The following is a 19333-nucleotide window of genomic DNA, read 5'->3' as shown; positions in this document are numbered from 1 at the left end:
TTTCAACAACGTATTAAAAAAAATGTTAGATTTCACTATAAAAATGATGAAAGTTTTGATGTCAAAGTTCGTTAAACTAAAACACTTATGGTTCTTCGAGAAGCACTTTCTCGGCGGGCAATTGGTGTAGTGTTGACTAAAACTCTGATTTGGCGATTCCTCGTCGATCTTGAGAATAAGATCTTCCACAAATGGTGATTTGAAGATATTGAAGTGGATGACGTTTATTTTCAACTTGACGGCGCTACATGCCACAAAATCAAGAATCGCAATTTTGTAAGAAAAGTTTCCTGGTGTCTTTCTCGAAGAGGTGATTTTCAAACCTCCTATTGGAAACCGCTTTAGTTGAATCTATATAGTGTTTTAACTAACCACCTCATATGTTTCGTCCCATAACCAAAAACTCACCTGTCCAGCTATGGATTGAAAAATTAAAGAATATTCAAATGTCCCAGCCGAATATAACAGCGAGAAAATATACAATGTTTCTCAGAATCTGAGGTATATAACACAAATTGCCAAACGAATCATTCAAAGACATTCAAAGAAAAAACTGATCATACTCATTAATATTTCATTGTATGGGACTGAATATTGGAATTATGGTGGATGCGATACCGACACTGATAAGGTATATCGTAAACTGGAGTATATTATCGTCGTTGTGACTTCTTCTCAATAGATGGCACTATATGTTATTGATTACTAGAATTTGGCCAAACTTCCAGCTTTGCTGTTAGGTTAGGACCAGTGTAGGCGTTTCACGCAATGTAAACATAATAACGGGAACATTTGATTGAGCAAATATAAGGTATATAGTGAATCATTTCGAACACAATTGAATCAGACAAATGAACCTACTGTTTTGTGTATAATTTGTATGGTGGCGTTAAAAATTCAGATTTTGTCGACTATAGAAATGTTAATGCAAAGTCCTCAAATCAATAGAGATATCGATGATCGATTCTATTTTCTTTTTGGAATTTATTGGGAGATATTCTTACTGATGGGCGGAATATGTGATTTCAACAGTAAAGAGCAAAATGCCTCACTAGCATCACAATCAAATGAACTCCTGAAGAGAAGTGTGATAATTAAATAATTAATCTAATTACATAGATGAATTAGCCGTCAAGATCAGGCGATTTAATACCGTTTGACTTGTTTTTGTGGATTTATATAGATAGTTCATGTAAAAAAAAATGTAACATATTTCTACAAAAAAATTATTCACATTTTTCAAAAAATAGTTATGATTAGTCATCGGATACATAAAACGGTCTTTTTGTAGAATTTGCGTTGGTCACATTGATTAATTATCCATTTAGTATTTTAACGATCCTATTGACTTACAACTTAAATAGAGCAACATTGATGTCCTTCTTTCATTATGAATAATTTTAACCGATTATACTTTTTTAAAACAGCAAGCCTATAGGTATTGAAACTGACCTATTTGAATATTGTGGACAGTCGGAAAATAATAATTGATTCATATTATCGAAGTTCGCTGTATGTCAAGAGGTTACTCTACCCAGTTCTCTATTATGTTCAGCGGGCATTACTGAAACACAATCCAGTCACACTGCTATGAGACCGCTGTTCCATTCTTCATTAGAATTTGTGCGTTTTAGCGAGGTAGATATAGTTAGAAGTGACTTAATTTGCAGAACATTGTTGTTATTTAGGTGAGTATTGAAGTGTTGAATTTAATAAATATTTATTTTTTAATGCATAGTAGGTATTTTGGCACGCATTGCATAGTTACAATATAGTTAATATACGGGGTGTTTCCTAACTACGGTACACAACTGCAAAGGGTGATTCGTTAGGTCGTTTGAAATAAAGGTTCTATGGAAATAAGTCCGGAGTAACTTCATTTCTCATGTTGTTGAACTATGAAAAAAAGGTATTCACCGATTTGATGGACAATCATTTGAAATTATAATGTGAAAATTGTTTATTTTTATTTTGGTTTTTATTTTATGTTGTTCATTGATAGTTTTCAGAATTAGTGAAGTAATTTTTTTTTCGAGAATGGAGATCGATATGGGGAAAGCGCAAGAGTCAAGAAGTTAAATTTTTAGAAACTTATTCTAAAAAAAAAAACAGAGAGCTATTTTTTATCCCAATATTGATTGTCTGTGGTGTCCACTGAGTAGCCACTGGGTCTAATTATGTCAATCTAGTTAGGTCTTAATAACTTCAAATTACTTTCAAATTTTAACCAATCGGTTTAAGAAAATTTATGATATTTTTAATTCTTCTAAAGTAATTTTTATTTGAACGACCTCAGGAATTATCCTTCGAAGTTTCTAACTGTTTCTGAGGAACACCCTTTATATTGCGATCCTTATGATTACAGCAGACATATCTTGAATACCTTCTTATGTTTTTTGATATTTTCTTACTAAATGCGACGGGATATTTTTTTTAATTTGACATTTAGAGATTGAATAATATAGATATTTGCCATTTGTTCATTAGTTCGATCATTTTTCAGTATGATTCTCAAGAAAGTATATGAATATTGCACGTATCTTACATTTGAAATAATTTTGAATATATCCTTTTATATCAGAAAGTCTGAAACATCTTCGAGGTTTCAGACTTTCAGAACAAATATTTTTGAGGATAATGAATCAGAATCTTGTTTCATATGATGGAAGATTTAATTTGATTCATTATTGAATTAAAATGTTTGAGTCAGAAATTTTCCAGAACACATCATTTTAGTCATAACATGCTTATTTTCGTTGATACGGTTTTGAAGGATTCATTCCTAAAATCAAGAGAAGAAACTTGGGACGAGAGTTTTTTTTAGAAAATTGGTACTTATAAATTAATCGATTAATGATTATTCTTTAATGCTTTTAACATCAAAATTGTAGCAATACCCCCATGTTGAGCTGAATTTTTGGCCCAATAAATCGACCAATCAAATTATAATGAATTAATTGATAAATTAATGAATCTAATGTACCTACTCGACATACAGGGTGTTTCCTAATTGAATGTCAATATTTATGGGGGTGATTTTTGAGCACATTTCAAGAAAAAACTTCATATGATCATATGTCCTAAAGGTTTTACTGTTTGAGATACTAGGTGGTAATTTCTTCAAAAATAAATCATTTATTATTAATATCTACAATACCACTTCAGATATTTTAATGACATGTAAATTGAATCAGGAGGCATTTTTCAATGTATCACTTTTTTTCAATTTCCAGCAGTGGCGTTCATACCTTTTTTGATCTGCCTATTTTAGCAGACATTGATGGTACGCCACAGATCTAAAAAAAATTGTTTTTTGAGATTTCCAATCATTTTTTACCAAAGTTGATCACTTCACATTTTTCAATCCGATGCACGGTTTTCGCTTAAAAAAATAGAAACCGTTTCTCTGCATGATCAAAACAATAAGTACCTATCTTTAATACATACATATGACAATATCACCATGCAGAGACATAAGTAGATTTCATTTTTTATATGGAACCTCTGCGTTGGACTAAAAAAATTTTTTTTATTCTTGAAAATTTTACCATTCTGTATCTCAAAAGGTAAGACGGATAGGATATAAGTTCATATGAAGTTTTTTTCTTAAAATTGGCCCAAAAATCACCCCCATAAATATTGTCATTCAATTAGGAAACAGCCTGTATAATGAACAACGTAACGCTCGGTATAACGTATAATGGTGTAATGAGTATGACAACTTATACCCAACATTTTTAGCTACGAAGCTGTCCGTTTTTAGCTGCCATATTGCATAAGAAAAAGTACCTTCTTATTCATTATTTATTCATTCAGGCTTATCGATTAAATCAAAGAATAGTTTTTAATATGCACGCGAAGAAAAATGTCAGCTTCAAAATTAATGGTTCGCTATTCATATTCTTCAATAAGATACATTCCAACCAATGACCCCAAAATTAAGATAGAAACTTTAATCGTTATTCGAATTTCTTTCATAACTACTGATTCTTATTAACTTTAACTGTAGATATAGCTTTCGTTGCATAATAACATTGAAAAATTCCTTGACATTATTAGCAAAGATTTTGTTTCGAAGTTTTTTTGAATTAATAGCAAAAAAAAAATTCGAACTGATTCCAATCTATTAAAAAAATTCACCTCTTGTGCATCAGTAATAGAAAAAGGCATCATGGATGAATTTGGGGATTTTTTTTTTTTCCATTTTAGCAGTCCCAAGACTCAATAACTCAATAAATATCTGACAACCACTGTATTCCCCTCATATGGTTCAAGCCGATTTATTGTTTTTTTAAATAACAATAACCGCTTTGACACTTCAGTTGAAAACTGTGATGTTGATTTCTGAAAATGCTTTTTCAATAATGTTGAGTTCATTTGAATATTCGTTTGTTTAACAAAGGATAAAACACGTACAAGTGTACGTATTACTTTGAAATGACCTTTTTTGAAGGTGATAATAATAAATATCAATATTTTGTCTTTCAACTCCGAATCTGTGCAATTTTACTGTTGTAATTGTATGAAGTCATCGAGAATGTGAGTCATTCTAAAAATTCAGCCATATAAAGTTTACATGTGAACAAATAAACAATATTTTCTGATCTGATTTTAAAATACGCCACTGAATATATTTTTGTATTGATTTCTTAAGAATTTCCGGTTATTTTCATGCACAAAGAAATGCCAGTATAAAAAAGATGCAAGGCAAAATATTTGATGGGCATTCAAGTTAAAGACCGGAAGATTTATTTTTTGAGAAAATTGCAAATTTCACTAATAAGTTCGTTTTCATCTGAAGTAGATGCCTTTGACTTCAGAATATTCTTCTTTCATGATTTGTGCCAAATGACATACATATATCGGAGGGAAAAAATCGAGCATGAATTTATTATTTTTATGCCATATCAGTTTGTTATTTTTAGTTACCAATATCATTATTGAGTGCAATGTGCATAATATCCTTGGATCTAATCTAAATACTTTATGGCTCTTGGGAATAATGTAAACAGAGAAATAGTGTTCATATCTGTTCAAAAAGTTACATCGACAAAAAATACATAATTTTTTTAACATTTTCAACAAGTTTTATTAGACTTACTATGGATATGACAATTCTGAAAGGATCACGAGAATGTTAAATTGCCTGCTGCAAAAAAGGCGATGAATGACTTTGTGTTGATACACTCAACACATGAATGACTTTGTGTTGATACACTCAACACAAAGTCATTCATCGCCTTTTTTGAAAAACTTTTTTGAATACTATAAGAGTTTAAAGGTTGATGTGAAATTCCATGAAAAAAATTACATGAATACGAACAAACTTGGAAAACCTCTTGATTTCACTTCAGCTCCTTTCTCATATTTGTACCTGAATTCAAACGAGATGAGTATTTCGCAAAGTCGTGGAATCTCTTCCAAAATCCCAATATGAATACGGAATGAGGCACCAAGGTCGTCCAAACTTGATATTAACATATCTAGGTCACCAAAAGTTGACACATCCTGAAAATCTTGAGCCACTCTTATTTTCCTACCCAGCTTCCACCACAGAATTAAAAGGACAAACCGGTCATTGGAACAGTTCTTGTTCTTCATGCAATTTTGGGATTTCATAAGTCACACGTTTTTCCAATGCCGTCGAACTAGCCAGTCCATGACTGGTGGAAATCCAGGAGAGGATTCAATGACCAAATGTACGTGTTTGTGGTTTGAAGAAGTGATTGTTTTGGTTGACCATGAGCCGGGTAGCTCAAATCTTATCGAATCATCTCAGTTTCTTTCAGTTGTGTTAAGAGAAAGGTTGAGTTAATAGTGTGGACGGAGTTTTTTGTGCGGTTGTTTATAATTGTGATTTAGGTGAGATTATGCAAGTATTATAAAAAATGTGGATATGCAGAATTGAATCATTAATAGAATCAACACCCGCACGTTTATGTTTATTGTTTAGGTATATTTCGATTAATCTGATGATGTTTCTATTTTTAAAGAAAATTGAATGTTAGTACCTATTTGTACTTTGTGCGAGTATGTATTTATTGATGATTTTAAATGTAAGTTACTGCACTTTTGAACTATTGGAAATTTAATAATAGTTTTTCATTTCTGTAAGCTTTGCGGTCTTAGTTCTAAGTCTTAACTCAATGAGAAATGCTTGACTAACTTCCAAAGGTGTATTTTTGAAAAGGGTTAATCGTCTATTTTTTTCAGAAATTTTTTCCTTGTTGATGTTCCATTATGGGTATCATATGGAAGAAAAATCACTGAAACTGAAAAAAACGTTGTGGAATTATTCGAATGTTCGAAAAAGTCATTTTTCAGAAACTACCTGTAACTCGAGCGCGACACAACATATACATACATGATATTATGCTTTCCGATATTATTTAAAAAAAAATAGATCAGAGGTCCTTGTAGATTTTTCTCTAAGTCTTATAGTTTTTGATGTTCTCAGTGGAGCATTGATTTTGTACACCTGCAATGCCTTTCAATATACAATGACAAAATAACAATAAGCAAACGCCAATGTATCTTATACCGTTCCTCTGTATGAAATTTTCATTGTATACAGCTTTTTGACAACTTTTGTAATAACGGTCGCCCTTTTAATATATTACCCTATGTATCTCAAAAACTGGTCATGGCAAAGCCAATACTGTTTGACATTATAATAATGTACACAAACTGAGAGTAATGACAAAAAGTTTGAAAATTTCAAGGACGACTTTCTCAATTACAGGGTGAATTATGAACTAAAAGAATATCATTTTGAATAATGTTTGATGACTCACCCCGTATCTACCACTAATTTTCATTGAAAACATTAAAACCTCATGTGTAAACAATATTTATCGTGCAAAAGTGTTTCATTCAAGATATTTTCTTACGGAAAGAAATGCCATATTTCAACTTCAGCAGTCTCGAAAATTAGTCAGAGGATTGAGTTGGACCCATAGACTTTCTGGTTCAGGAGGTCTTATTCATTAATATACGAAAAATTCAGAAAGATCAATCGGTGATAGTTTTCCCATTAGGCTGCCGCATGATACTTTGTCGTACTTATAACAAACACCCTGTATTTTTAAATATTATAGGGTTAAGGTTAATTTTTGGACTAATCTATTTTAGCTGTTTTACAACCAAAAATACCTCGTAAATGGTTCATTTTGTTGCAGTATGAGAATATTAGATATATTAGATATGATACACCCTGTACCTACCTATGTAGTAGTTCAAACTGAACTAGTTAGTTAATACTAATTTAATTCAATCTATGCCAATTTTTTTCTAATATAGTCTGGAGTTCATCTAATTCTACTTAAACCACCCTGTATACATTATGCTCGTTTTGAACTCAAGATTCATAAAAAAATTCTCAGTTGCAAAGCGAAAACAAAAGATTTATAAATTTTGCGTTAAATTTCTGAAAAGATAGAAATCGTTAAAAACCTTGAAAATATAATCATTTAAGTGAAATTGTTCATGAACTGCTCTAGATAACTACATATTTTTGCGAATGCGACTTAGCATTGAAAATTATCTGTTCCATTTGCAGAACTGACTCATAAACAATCAACAAATGCTACACATTTTAAACTCTAATATAATTACAGCAATTATAAGTTACTTTTTGGTTTCTTTCAGTTTCTCTCGGTTTGTTTCTGTTCCGGAAAATTAAGCATCCTAATGTCGATAAATTTTATTCAATGTAATCAGTACCGCACTAAAAATCAGAATATGAGGCATAGAAATTCAAGCTATGCAACTCTTGAATCAAAAAGGAAATTAGCACAAATATAAATATCACGAATTATACTGAAAATATCAAATCAAAATTGTCATTTAGGATTACATCCAGAAAAACACCGAAAATTTCACAGAATAGTTTATTATTCTCTGGTATGTCGAAGCATCATAGACTGAACTATTGGAAAATTCGAAAAAAATATTATATTCAGTATCATGGCAATAGAATTTTGAAATGTCATTATTTCATGTAGTCGATATTTGGATTCCATACATGTCAAAACTATAATCATACATTATGATTCAATACATTATAAACCAAAAGTTACAATAAGGGCATAATAATAGAAATTATAATAATAGAAATAGCTTGAAATCTCCCCAATGGTGTACCCTATACTCATAAATTTTGTTGCTAACGTTGTAATTCCATTTCATTTCCATTAGTACCAAAATCAGAAAATTCAGAATATTATTATTAAAGAAATTACAGAGTAGAGGCAAAAGCCTATGAACTCAAAGAAAGGTGAAAAAATATAAAACGTACCATGTTTTTTATAGCCAAAAATCATCATGAGTAGTGAATTCAAAATGGAAATAGGGGAAGATGATATCCCCTATTTACGAATCAATGAAGAATTCACTCTGAGGCTGGACTTGGAAGATTTAGATGAAGAATACAAGAAGAGAGCCACTAAAGATCTCAGGGAGACTCCAGAAAATGTGCAGGAGGCTTTGAAAGCTATCCGACAGATGATCAAAGGTGATTCTTGAGATTGGAATAAAAAAAATATGACTTTCAACGGAATTATTTTCAGATGAGCCAGGATTGAATTTGCCAATAGAAGACGAGCAATTTCTCATCAAATTTTTGAGGCCTTGCAAGTATTATCCTAATAGTGCTTTCAGATTGGTAGGTTTTTTCAAAATGATTTCATTTCGTTTTTGATTGCTCATATTCGTTTTTTTTTAGATGAAGAAATTTTACGTGTTCAAAGCTAAGCATCCTAAATGGGCAGCAAACTTGTATCCTACACCTCTTAGGCACGTTTTCGACAAAGAGGTCTTCCAGTTTCTTCCTACAAGATCATCTACAGGGTCTAGAATCATGATAGTCAATGTTGGCAGTGAGTAAAATATTTTTTCTCTAGGTGTTGAAATTAAATTTACAAGGATATGACCATTGAAATTAGGAGACCAATTTGGACTTAGCCAACGTTTCGTCTCTATATTTAAACATTATCGAGGGAACAAATAATATAGATAAAGAATTGAAGTAAATGAAAGAAATGGAAAGAAAAAGAACATGATTTTCACAAAACGCAATGAGGATCGATACACAACATCTAAGTAATGGTTTTTTCAAGAGCTTGCAAACTTTAACAATACAAGGCAGAAATAATTATGAAATGAAGTTTTCATTATTATAATCTGGTAGATGATTTCATGGCATTTATTTTTGGAATATGATTCCATTGATTTCCGGGATATGTTCGCCGCGGCTGCGAGGTACATAGTCCATTCAATCGGTCCCATTTTTCACTACTTTTCCAATGAATCTGGCCGTATGGCATCAGTGGTGGCTTGAATATTGGCTTCCAATACTTCAAGAGTTGCTGTTTTGTCGGCATAAACCAATGACTTAACATAGCTCCATGAAAAATAATCGAGTGGCTTTAAGTCGCACGAACGAGGGGGCCAATTGGTCCTGTTAACTCCACTTCTGGAAATTAAGTTATCGCCAAATTTATTTTACAATAAATTGAAGGATCAGCATGCTGTATGGCAAGTTGAGTAGTCTTGTTGTTTGTCTTTGCTCTACATACGGCAATTTTTCTTATTCACGAAGCCATTCAACCAGAAATGAGCTTCATCAATAAACATAATTCTTCGGTAATATTGCTCATCTTCTGCCAGTTTCATATTAGCCCAATCAAGATAAATTTGATGTAAACGATGTTTTTTGGCTTTAATTCTGGCACGAGCTGTATTTAAAAGCAAGTAAGCTAAGATCCTTATGTAAAATTTTCAAGGACAAAGGCCGTTGAGAAAGCCGACGATCGAAAATATTAGTTGTACAACTTTGATTCCGCCCTTTTGTATTATGAGTTGTCAAAACCGACTGAAACAATCACAGCCGATCGTTATCTAACGTAATTAAGGTGTTTGAGCCGAGCATTGAACGACAAACGCCCGCAATACAACGAGGAACATGATAAAGTGATTTAACAGCATACAATGCTCGACCCTATGTTGTGAAAGTGGTCAAGACTCAAGACATACTTGCAAACGTTAAAATGGGAAGTCCTATCCCACCCGTCGTATTGTCCAGACTCTGCTCCCTCGGACTATCACTTGTTTCGATCAATGACACGTGATCTGGCAGACCAGCACTTCCGGTCTTATTAAGAAGTAAAAATTGGATATATTCGTGGATCGCTTCAAAAGATGACCAGTTTTTTCAACACGAGATTCGTACGTTGCCCGTAAGATGGGAGAAAATAGTGGCCAGCGATGAAATCATGAATGTATAACCAGTTTTTTCACAATGAAGCTTCGAATTTCGGAAAAAAACGGCGGAAAATTGTGAAAAATTTACTCTAACGACCTATATCTATCGAAAAAAAAATGTTCTCTATTGGAATAGTGCGAGAGTGGAATCCAAATAGAGAGAATCTATCTAATTCGCGAATTATCTGAAGACTAAGTGAATACATGCAATTTGACGTTATTTTAATCTAATTCGAACTATTTTGGGTCATTTCCGCAAGAGGGCGACCTATTCGATAACAATAAATGGGACAAGTATGATGTTTATCAACATGTTATATTATCGCATCGAATTTATTGTTTATGTAGGAAATTATTCAGCATCCGTAGTACTAGGTCAGTTACTTCCAGTGGCGTAGTTGGTCAAATTATTATTTTAAATATAATTCAAAAGAATTATTCGACTTTATGATAGAATTAGAGAAGCAAGACGCAAGTGAGGGTGGGATTCTAAAAAATTCTTTGCTAACTTTTTGAATATCGTCTTTCTGGTAATCTGGAGACCCACTGGCTCCTTGGAAGGTGTCATGCCAATGAAACTCAATTAAAAATTATGGTGGGAATTACCATCCCATCTTTCTAATTACTTATTTTATGGATATGCTAAATGTGATAAATTTAAGTTTATGGTTTTCAAGCAAAGATGTAAATTATTTCGCTGGAAATTGACAACTGTGTTCTTTTTTCAAGGCTACTCATAAAACATAATTTAGAAGCTGTAATGAAAAGTACTTGTATGAATCTTTCGATTTAAATTTCAAATGAATAGGAGAACCTCCAATCAAAATTAAAAACACAAAACTAATATTTATTTATGTATATGCATGTAGTGTAGTGACCACAACATTGATGGAAACATTATTTGTTTTTTTAAATATTCCACTGGTCGTCTTCAATCAGTCCTCTCAAACTTTTAATTTTTTTTAATTTAAATTAACGTGTCTCAGTAGCTGAGCCATTGACACATGGTACAATGTACTTATCCTCTAGGCATTACAAATAATACAGTTTACAGAATATTTACAGAAAAGAAAACGTTATACTAAAATTACATCAATCATATCAAATAATCACATTCTTTTAAAAATCTAAGTATTGCTTCATTTTGAGTTGTTGAGATGAGATATTCTTTCAACTTTTGGATTTGATTATTTTGCAAAAAAAATTTTACACCGAATATTTCTATTTCAGCAAAATGGAATCCGAAAGAAGTGAGTTTAGACGACTTATTTAGAGCAGTGATGTTGTCGATAGAATTAGCAATGATCGAACCAAAAACACAAGTTGGGGGAGTCCATGTAATATTAAACATGAAGGGCTTAAGTCTATCACATGTCTATGTGTTTTCGCCATCTTTAGCAAAAATGATGGTAGAATGGGTTCAGGTGAGTCACTGTATAGTACACTATTTCGAAAAATAATTGAAACATTTACAATTATCAGAAACCAAAAATGAACTTTAATAACCATTTGATAAAACTATGATTTTCAATTTCGTTTCCCATTCTTTTCGACCATGTTCTTAACGGGCAGGTTTCAAAATTGAAATTCGATTTTCTAAGATATTAATATATGAGATTTGTCAATAAAAGTTCAATTTTAATAGCTTGCTATCTGGGCAGTTATCACTTTTTGATGGGCTGTCATCATTTGACATTTGATAAATTAAAGCTGCGTTATTACTTAAACTAAGGACTTTTGGAGGAATCTGGAGAGTTGCATCAGCACAATACCAGAAATAGGGATAAATTTCGTCTGAAAAATTGAATTAAATCTCCCGTTTATTCAAGTATGAAGGAATATAACAACTTACAAAGTTACACAAATATTTCAGACTGTGTGGTAGTTATTTGAGATTTATTGATTGTATAAACTTATATAGGTATCAACTTATTAGTTGATTTGTAGTTTGAATGCAATAATCTATAAACAAGAAAATTATCAATTCGATTATGAAAATATAGAATATCAATAGAATAAACACTGATCTGAATCATTTAACTTAATATAACCTTGTACAAATAAGAAACTGCTATTACAGAATCATCCATAAATTGCACAAGATGAGTTGGTATTCGTGTTGATCTCGATTTTGTTTCAGGAATGTGCACCTGTGAGATTGAAGGCTATACACGTGATCAACCAACCTTTTGTTTTCAATGTGCTCTGGGCGTTGTTCAAACCATTCGTTGGAGAAAAACTGAGGCAGAGAGTAAGTGTTTATCGAATTCATTATGTTTTTGCACGATAAAATGACTTTCGTTAGTTACCGCGCTTGTTGCTAGATCGGTAGATTATTTTTACTGGTTGCTAAGGTGAACAGAACAGTAAATCACTTACCGTTCAGCGAACGGTACTTACTTGAAAGTCTTGTATGAACCCTCGTAACCAAGTTTCGATTTCTCGGGAATAACTGCAGAACAACCCAGGACATTTGAATTTCTTTTTCTTAAGAATATTCGATATCCCTCATTTTTTAATTTCATTTTAAATAAATTCAGTTAATTATTGTCACTTTGATAATCTACAATCTATAAGCTTCCGTCGTCAAGGAAACGTCTTTTATCATATTCCTACACAGTATTGACTTTGAAGCCACAAATGACTATTTCAATTTTTGGATAATTATTTTGTAGTTTGAGTAAACGTTGTGTCTAACGTACAAAAAACGCTATATCAACTGTTTAAAGACTACCAATCTCAGACAATAATTGGACTATATTGTCTTCGATCTGTGAAATGTCCTTACCGTTCTCGATATACTATTACTATTACCTCTATAAATACTGCTCTTTTAAATACACTGCTCTTCAAAAGTTTTCGATCCACACACGTATACAATGTTTTGAAATGTGTGTATGTAACTAAGTACATAAAAACTCAAACTAAGGCAGTTTATGTGGTTTTTTTCTTACTTTACGATGCTACTTAAAAAATGATTTTGAAAGAGTAAATATAACGGGTGTTTTTTTTTGAGGTATATAACTTTAAGTTGGCATTACTGTTCAAGATGGCAACCGATTTAACAGCTGTTAAGTGATTTATTCTCAGTTTGGTTTGACAATTCATCATGAATAGACTCACACCTAAACAACGCTTGCAAATAGTGCAATTTTATTCTGTGCGGAATACGTATCGCGCACTACGTCCTTTTTATTTTGTTTAGCGATGAAGCGCACTTCTAATTGAATGGTTACGTCAACAAAAAAAACTGCCGCATTTGGAGTGAAGCTAATCCTCAAGTGTATGTCGAAACACCGTTACATCCAGAAAAACTGACTGTTTGGTGCGCTTTATGAGCTGGTGGAATCATTGGTCCGTACTTCTTCCAAAAACGATGATGGTCAGAACGTTACAGTTAATGGTGATCGGTATAGAGCCATTATTACTAACTTTTTCATTCCTGAATTGAACAACCATGATGTCTAGGAGCTGTGGTTCCAACGGCGCAACATGTACACAGCTCGTGCCACAATCGATTTATTGAAAGACACGTTTGGTGACCGCCTAATTTCACGTTTTGGACCTGTGAATTGGCCTCCAAGATCTTGTGATTTAACACCGCTAGACTACTTTCTGTGGGGCTATGTAAAGTCATTGGTCTATGCGGATAAGCCACAAACCCTTGACCATTTGGAAGACAACATTCGCCGTGTTATTGCCGATATACGGCAACAAATGTTCGAAAAAGTCATCGAGATTTGGACGTCCAGATTGGACTACATCCGAGCCATCCGTGGCAGTCATATGCCAGAAATCATATTGAAAATGTAATGCCACAAGATTATCTTGCGGATAAATAAAATTCATGTCAATCGAATAATCCATCGTTGTTTTAATGCAATTCAAACTTCTATAGCTCTAAATACACCCTTTATATATCAATTTGTCTTGATTTCTCTAACTTTTAAAGAGCAGTATTTAAAGAGGTTCGATATACTTATAGAAAAATAATGGAAGAATCCATTGGAATCGTTTCTAACATTTTCGATTCAATTTGCAATTTAAATTGAACGCATTGTGTTTTGAGACCTTATGAGTCAACTTTTGTTTTCCATATTCATTGAAATCACGTGATGAATACTAAGTCAGACTAACAGTAGTTGGCTTCCTGCACAACTCTTCAAAAAATTGTGATATCAAGGATAACCGAGATAGTTGAAAACAACAATTCAATAAATAATTGTTTCCCTGAAGTGAGATTATTTGAAAACTGTCTTCATTATTTAATTGAATTATACAGGGTGTTCCTAAATTAGAGGTACAAACGAAAATGACGGATTACCGGATAATTTCAAACAGAAAAAAAAACCTATAAACATGTGCTCACAACCCCTTTGTTTGTGAGATACAGGGTGTTGAAGTTTGATCCTTTTTCAATTTTTTTATCATAGCACCTGCAAAACACAAGATATTCAACTGAAATTTGGTATAATTATTTTAAGTTAGAGTTTACATCAAGTAATATGCTAATTTCGATTGCATATTTACAGGGTTTCATATTTTTTGGAACAGGGCCCGCTTTTTTCCTTCAGAACTTTTTTTTGGTGGACCACTAGTTCCAAGTTAAAAAAATGTAAAAGGAAACTAACTGTATTCATATTAAACTTTTTGGTTTCATGTAGTTTTGTCGTATCTGCTACCGATTTCGAAAACCAAGTTTCAAACAATTCCTTCGAAATCCTCGGGAAAATTCGAATTATCATGAAAATCCACTGTATAAGCTGTAGTTATTAGTTTTGGTGCTTATTGTCCCGATATGTATCACTGATTCATAAAGATGCGATAAACTCGTATACCTTGTCATCACAAAAAAGTAGGACTGCAAGAAACACCATGTATCCCGAAAACAAAAAAAATTTCGGGCCCATGTTTATAGGACTTTAAATCGGAAACCTAAACTGTATATTTTAGATCAAAATGATGAAATGATATTATTGCAAGAAATTATCACTTCGTGTAGATACTTTCGCTTTTCTCTAATCAAATAAAGCTTCGTCAAAGATAAAAGAAGAATGCTTTGTCTTATGATTGTATTTACATTGGAATTACCCATTCTAAAAATAAACACAATCTGGAGTGGCATTGACAAACATAACATTCACATTGGTCAGTTTTTATGAATGATTCAATTGACGTAACATTATTAATTTTCAGCTTTTCTTCCATGGTACGAATCTGAAACCTCTGTGTGAACAAATTTCTGCCAAATGTCTTCCTCCATATTATGGTGGAATTGCCAATATTCCCGATTTTCCTGGTAGCCTTTTCTCTGACATGCTCGTTTATTCAGAGAAGAAATTCGAACGTAAGTAGAAAACATTTTGTTTGCATGCCCCTCAAACAAGGTTTTCCAATAAGAGGTTCCATTTGGAATAGACCGCTTTATGGGTAGCTGACATCTTTTAACATTCGACAATTAAAAACTACGCCGTTACTAGAAATGGAACGTACACGCTTCAAAAACGCATTGGAATTGTTAAAATGGTGAAAATTTTGCAGTATACAGTTCGCAAAAGCAAAGCACTTTTGGGTTAGTTTATATTTTAAGAGAATTTTAAGAGGAAGGTACCTATGCTATTAACGATGGAAAATTACATCAGCAAAATGGCCTTTTCATAAAATTTTTCATGATTTTTGCATATTTGCGGATTCGATAACTTCAAGAATTCCATCTTGAAAGTCTTGAATTGTGGAGCATTGGCATAGACCTTATCTTTCACGTAGCCTCCAAGAAAAAAGTGTAATAGTGTTAAATCACAAGATCTCGGTGGCCAATTGTGATCACTTCTTCGAGAAATAACACCACCAGCAAAATTTTCTTGCAAAATTGTGATTGTTTCGTTGCTTGTGTGGCTGTCTTGGTCTTGGTGAAAATACACTTCGTCCACATCAATTTCTTCCAATTCCGGTCGTGAAAGTTAAAAAACATTAATTATAGTTTTTCAACAATACTACGGGCTTCACCCCTTGTTCTAGAACGACGCACACGGTTTGGATCATTCACAACACTCACTTGTCCAAACAGTATATAATATTGCCGGCCAAGTAGGTTGACCCAAAAGCGCTTTAGTTTTGTGTACTATGACTGCAAAATTCTCACCGTTTTTGTAGTGAATTTTAACAATTTTAATGCGTTGTTGAAGCCTGTATCGTTCCATTTTTTTAATGGCGTAGTTTTTACTTGTTGAATATCAAAAGATGAAAGCTTTTGAAGTGACAGCTGCCCAGAGAGCGATTATTCAAAATGGCTTTTATTGGACGAATTGTGATTACCATATTTAAATAATCGCTCATATCATAGAAGATAATTCCTGAAAATATTTCATATCTATGTTTGATAATAGACCTGCGAAAATGATAAAGTAGACTAGATATCGATACCAATTTTTTATAACTGAAAATGATTGAAAGTCTTCAGGAGTTCATCGATCTGTTCAAACGTAAAACCAGTTGACATAAACCGATTAAGAACTGCGCCATTTCAAACAAAACTTGTTCTGTGATATTCAATAGATATTGTGTAAAAGGAAATAAGAAGAATTCAACAGCTGTTTATTTTCAGCCTGCAACATTTATGGATATGTGAAAGAGAAAGTGGAGGAAGCAGATGGAGGAGACTGAAATTTGTGATTACATAATTTAAGAGTAAATTTATGAATATAGGCTATAGGAAATCATATTAGATCATAAGATTTTTGTATGTAAAGAAGTTAAAGGTTTTGTAATGATGGATTTTTTTCGTGGATACAGAAGAAGAAGGGGATTCTTTTTCTTATACAGAAGTAAAAACGAAGATTCAAGGTTCAAAGTGCCTTTGACAAGGGTCCAATTAGTACTTCCCAACAAAGCAAAAATAAAGAAAAAATATTAGATATTCATTGAAGACAATATGTTGAATATCTTGAATATAAGAAATATCTTGAACATGTTACCTATTATGCCAAAATGAGATATTTGTACAAATGAAATAAAACTTCTGACGAGTATACAATTGAAATGTAGAACATTGAAGAAATATTTAAATGACAAGATGTTTTGCTTTTAATTGGAGAGCATATCTTATAATTAGATACCTACCTGACAAGTTTCAATATTCCGGAATTAATTTTCTCATTTGACATACTACATTCTTGTTTATTTCTGTTTTTGAACAAAACAATTGAGGAATATTTCTTGTGAACTCAATTTTTGTAATTTAAAAAACAGATATATCTAGGCGTATTTCTTGATAAAATAAAATTTTTTAAGTCATCGATTACTTCACTCAAATAATAATAATAAGAAGTACTTTTTTACTTTTTTCATCAAATTATAAAAATATTTCATCATTTTTGTTTCAACATTTAGTCTGAATCCTTTTTTTTTTGGAATTTAATCATTAAATGCATAGTTTGTCATAAAATTAACATTTCTTTATCTTATTTCTTGAATTTTGGAATGGTAAAAGAATATTTCATAAAATTAGTAGAATTTGAGGCAGATTTCAGGTTGATTTTAGAATTTATATCAGGACGAAATTTGAACCAAAACTGAGGTTCTTTTCAAGACATGCTCTAAAAGTCTAATGAATGGAAAACCTATGAATCTATAGTGAGATTACAAAAACAATATTCGGAGACTTAACATAGAAGTATATCAAAGGTCTATAATATCGAATATGTGAACTTATATTAGACATACATAAATCTTCATAACTGTCATATAGTTGGATAATGATATTTATAAATAGGTGCTGAAAAATGATTGGGCTTACAATAACACAACTGATTTTTATAAAATTTGTCTGTTTTATTATGAACAATTAATTCTGGAAATATATATAATAATATACATATTATTTTTTACAAAAAAAAGGAAAAACTATGTAAAAGAGAAAAATAAATTACATTTACATCACCATTCTATGAATAAACTAAAAATATTTAAAACTATTAATTATTGACTATCAAAATTGCTCATTCATCTTCTTACTTCCTGTTGTAACCATAGGAGTTGATTGCTGAAAATAAATAATCGAGTTAATAATATTCATTCGAGATTTTGAAATGAAGAACGAAATTGTGAAAAGGTCAATAAGGTTCAATAATAGGGTATAGATACATAATACAGTAGGACAATGGAAGTTAGCAAAAATGATTCCTATAAAGCTACTAAGGTCAAAATACTACCAGGTCACTCAATAAGACCACGACTTGGCGAGCAGATTCAAGTTGTTGTAAGTTACGGAGCAACCTGTCTAAACTATAGCTCTTGGTCTTTAGGTATATTGAAGGTTAAGTGACATTACATCTGTTGTTGTTCCAGAAATTGATAAAAACGAGTTAAGTGTATTGAAAAACACAGTTTTTTTTTGGTGAGCCATTACTAATTACTTAATGGATTGATGAATATTTTCCAGACTTTGATCCAGCGACAATAAAGGTTAAAAGGTGGTATACTGACTTTCAACTTCCTAGTTTCATAGTTATCAATGTTATCATTACCTCGAATCGAACCCACTAATGAATTTATTGAGCAAATAGTTAGGGCTGATAAACGTTGAATTTGAATGACATTGTCCTAATGTATTTTCTATATGACAGGTGGTTTTCCGATGAGAATGAAGAATGAATTTAAAACAGTTATAATGACAACACTGTTTATCATCATGAAAATATACAAGCTTCAACAATGTTCAGAAATTGTTAAATTTTTGTATCGTTATCAGTACTCATTTGAGAATAATGAATTCAAGAAGAATTATTCAGCTATTCGACTGAATATTCATCGTCTTGTAGATAAATTTGATAGTGGTACCAAAAACGCCTCGGTACTTGCTATTGTAACTTTCAAATTTGTCTACACTACCATGATTTAGGTACTGAATAATACCGTACATAAATTATTTTTAGATTTCTCGCGTTATTTCCAAATGAGCACTGAGCCTATACTATTATCAAATGGCTGAAACCACTGAACACAAATGACATAAGAAATGTCAAAAAATAAAATTGTGTTGCGATTACAACCATTTCAAATTGGAATATTTCTT

General features: G+C 32.0%; 2 protein-coding genes across 9 annotated transcripts in view; one reads left to right on the top strand and one right to left on the bottom strand.

The window, feature by feature from the left end:
• The first annotated feature begins 794 nt into the window (after positions 1-794).
• LOC123677603 (alpha-tocopherol transfer protein-like) lies at positions 795-18144 on the top strand. 3 transcript variants are annotated; one of them, XM_045614234.1, is made up of 8 exons: positions 795-1688; positions 8311-8512; positions 8568-8662; positions 8723-8876; positions 11491-11684; positions 12401-12511; positions 15457-15607; positions 16865-18144. In XM_045614234.1, exons 2-8 carry the CDS (start codon positions 8323-8325, stop codon positions 16921-16923), a joined length of 954 nt encoding a protein of 317 aa, XP_045470190.1. In that variant the 5' UTR covers positions 795-1688; positions 8311-8322; the 3' UTR covers positions 16924-18144. The 3 variants fall into 3 exon arrangements, with proteins under 3 accessions (XP_045470190.1, XP_045470189.1, XP_045470191.1); XM_045614233.1 differs by lacking the exon at positions 795-1688 and adding an exon at positions 5706-5862; XM_045614235.1 differs by lacking the exon at positions 795-1688 and having other exon boundaries at positions 8289-8512.
• Positions 18070-19333, bottom strand: part of LOC123677602 (alpha-tocopherol transfer protein-like) — a 29179-nt gene continuing 27915 nt past the window's right edge. For all 6 annotated transcript variants that reach the window (XM_045614227.1, XM_045614228.1, XM_045614229.1 and 3 more), the window contains exon 7: positions 18070-18301. In XM_045614227.1, the coding sequence (XP_045470183.1) occupies positions 18270-18301 (32 nt within the window). In that variant the 3' untranslated portion in view covers positions 18070-18269. The remainder of the gene's footprint in view (positions 18302-19333) is intronic.

This window comes from Harmonia axyridis, chromosome 4 (assembly GCF_914767665.1).
Source record: "Harmonia axyridis chromosome 4, icHarAxyr1.1, whole genome shotgun sequence".
NCBI classification, from domain to species: Eukaryota; Metazoa; Arthropoda; class Insecta; order Coleoptera; family Coccinellidae; genus Harmonia; species Harmonia axyridis.
This window is presented reverse-complemented; position numbering and strand designations above follow the sequence as displayed.

What these genes read in the sequence shown, in the direction of transcription:
- LOC123677603 (XM_045614234.1), top strand. Translation starts at nt 8,323, where the DNA reads ATGAGTAGTGAATTCAAAATGGAAATAGGGGAAGATGATATCCCCTAT. An exon ending in CATGATAGTCAATGTTGGCA is followed by an intron (nt 8,877 to 11,490) that starts GTGAGTAAAATA and finishes TTTCTATTTCAG; the next exon opens with CAAAATGGAATCCGAAAGAA. An exon ending in TTCAGAGAAGAAATTCGAAC is followed by an intron (nt 15,608 to 16,864) that starts GTAAGTAGAAAA and finishes GTTTATTTTCAG; the next exon opens with CCTGCAACATTTATGGATAT.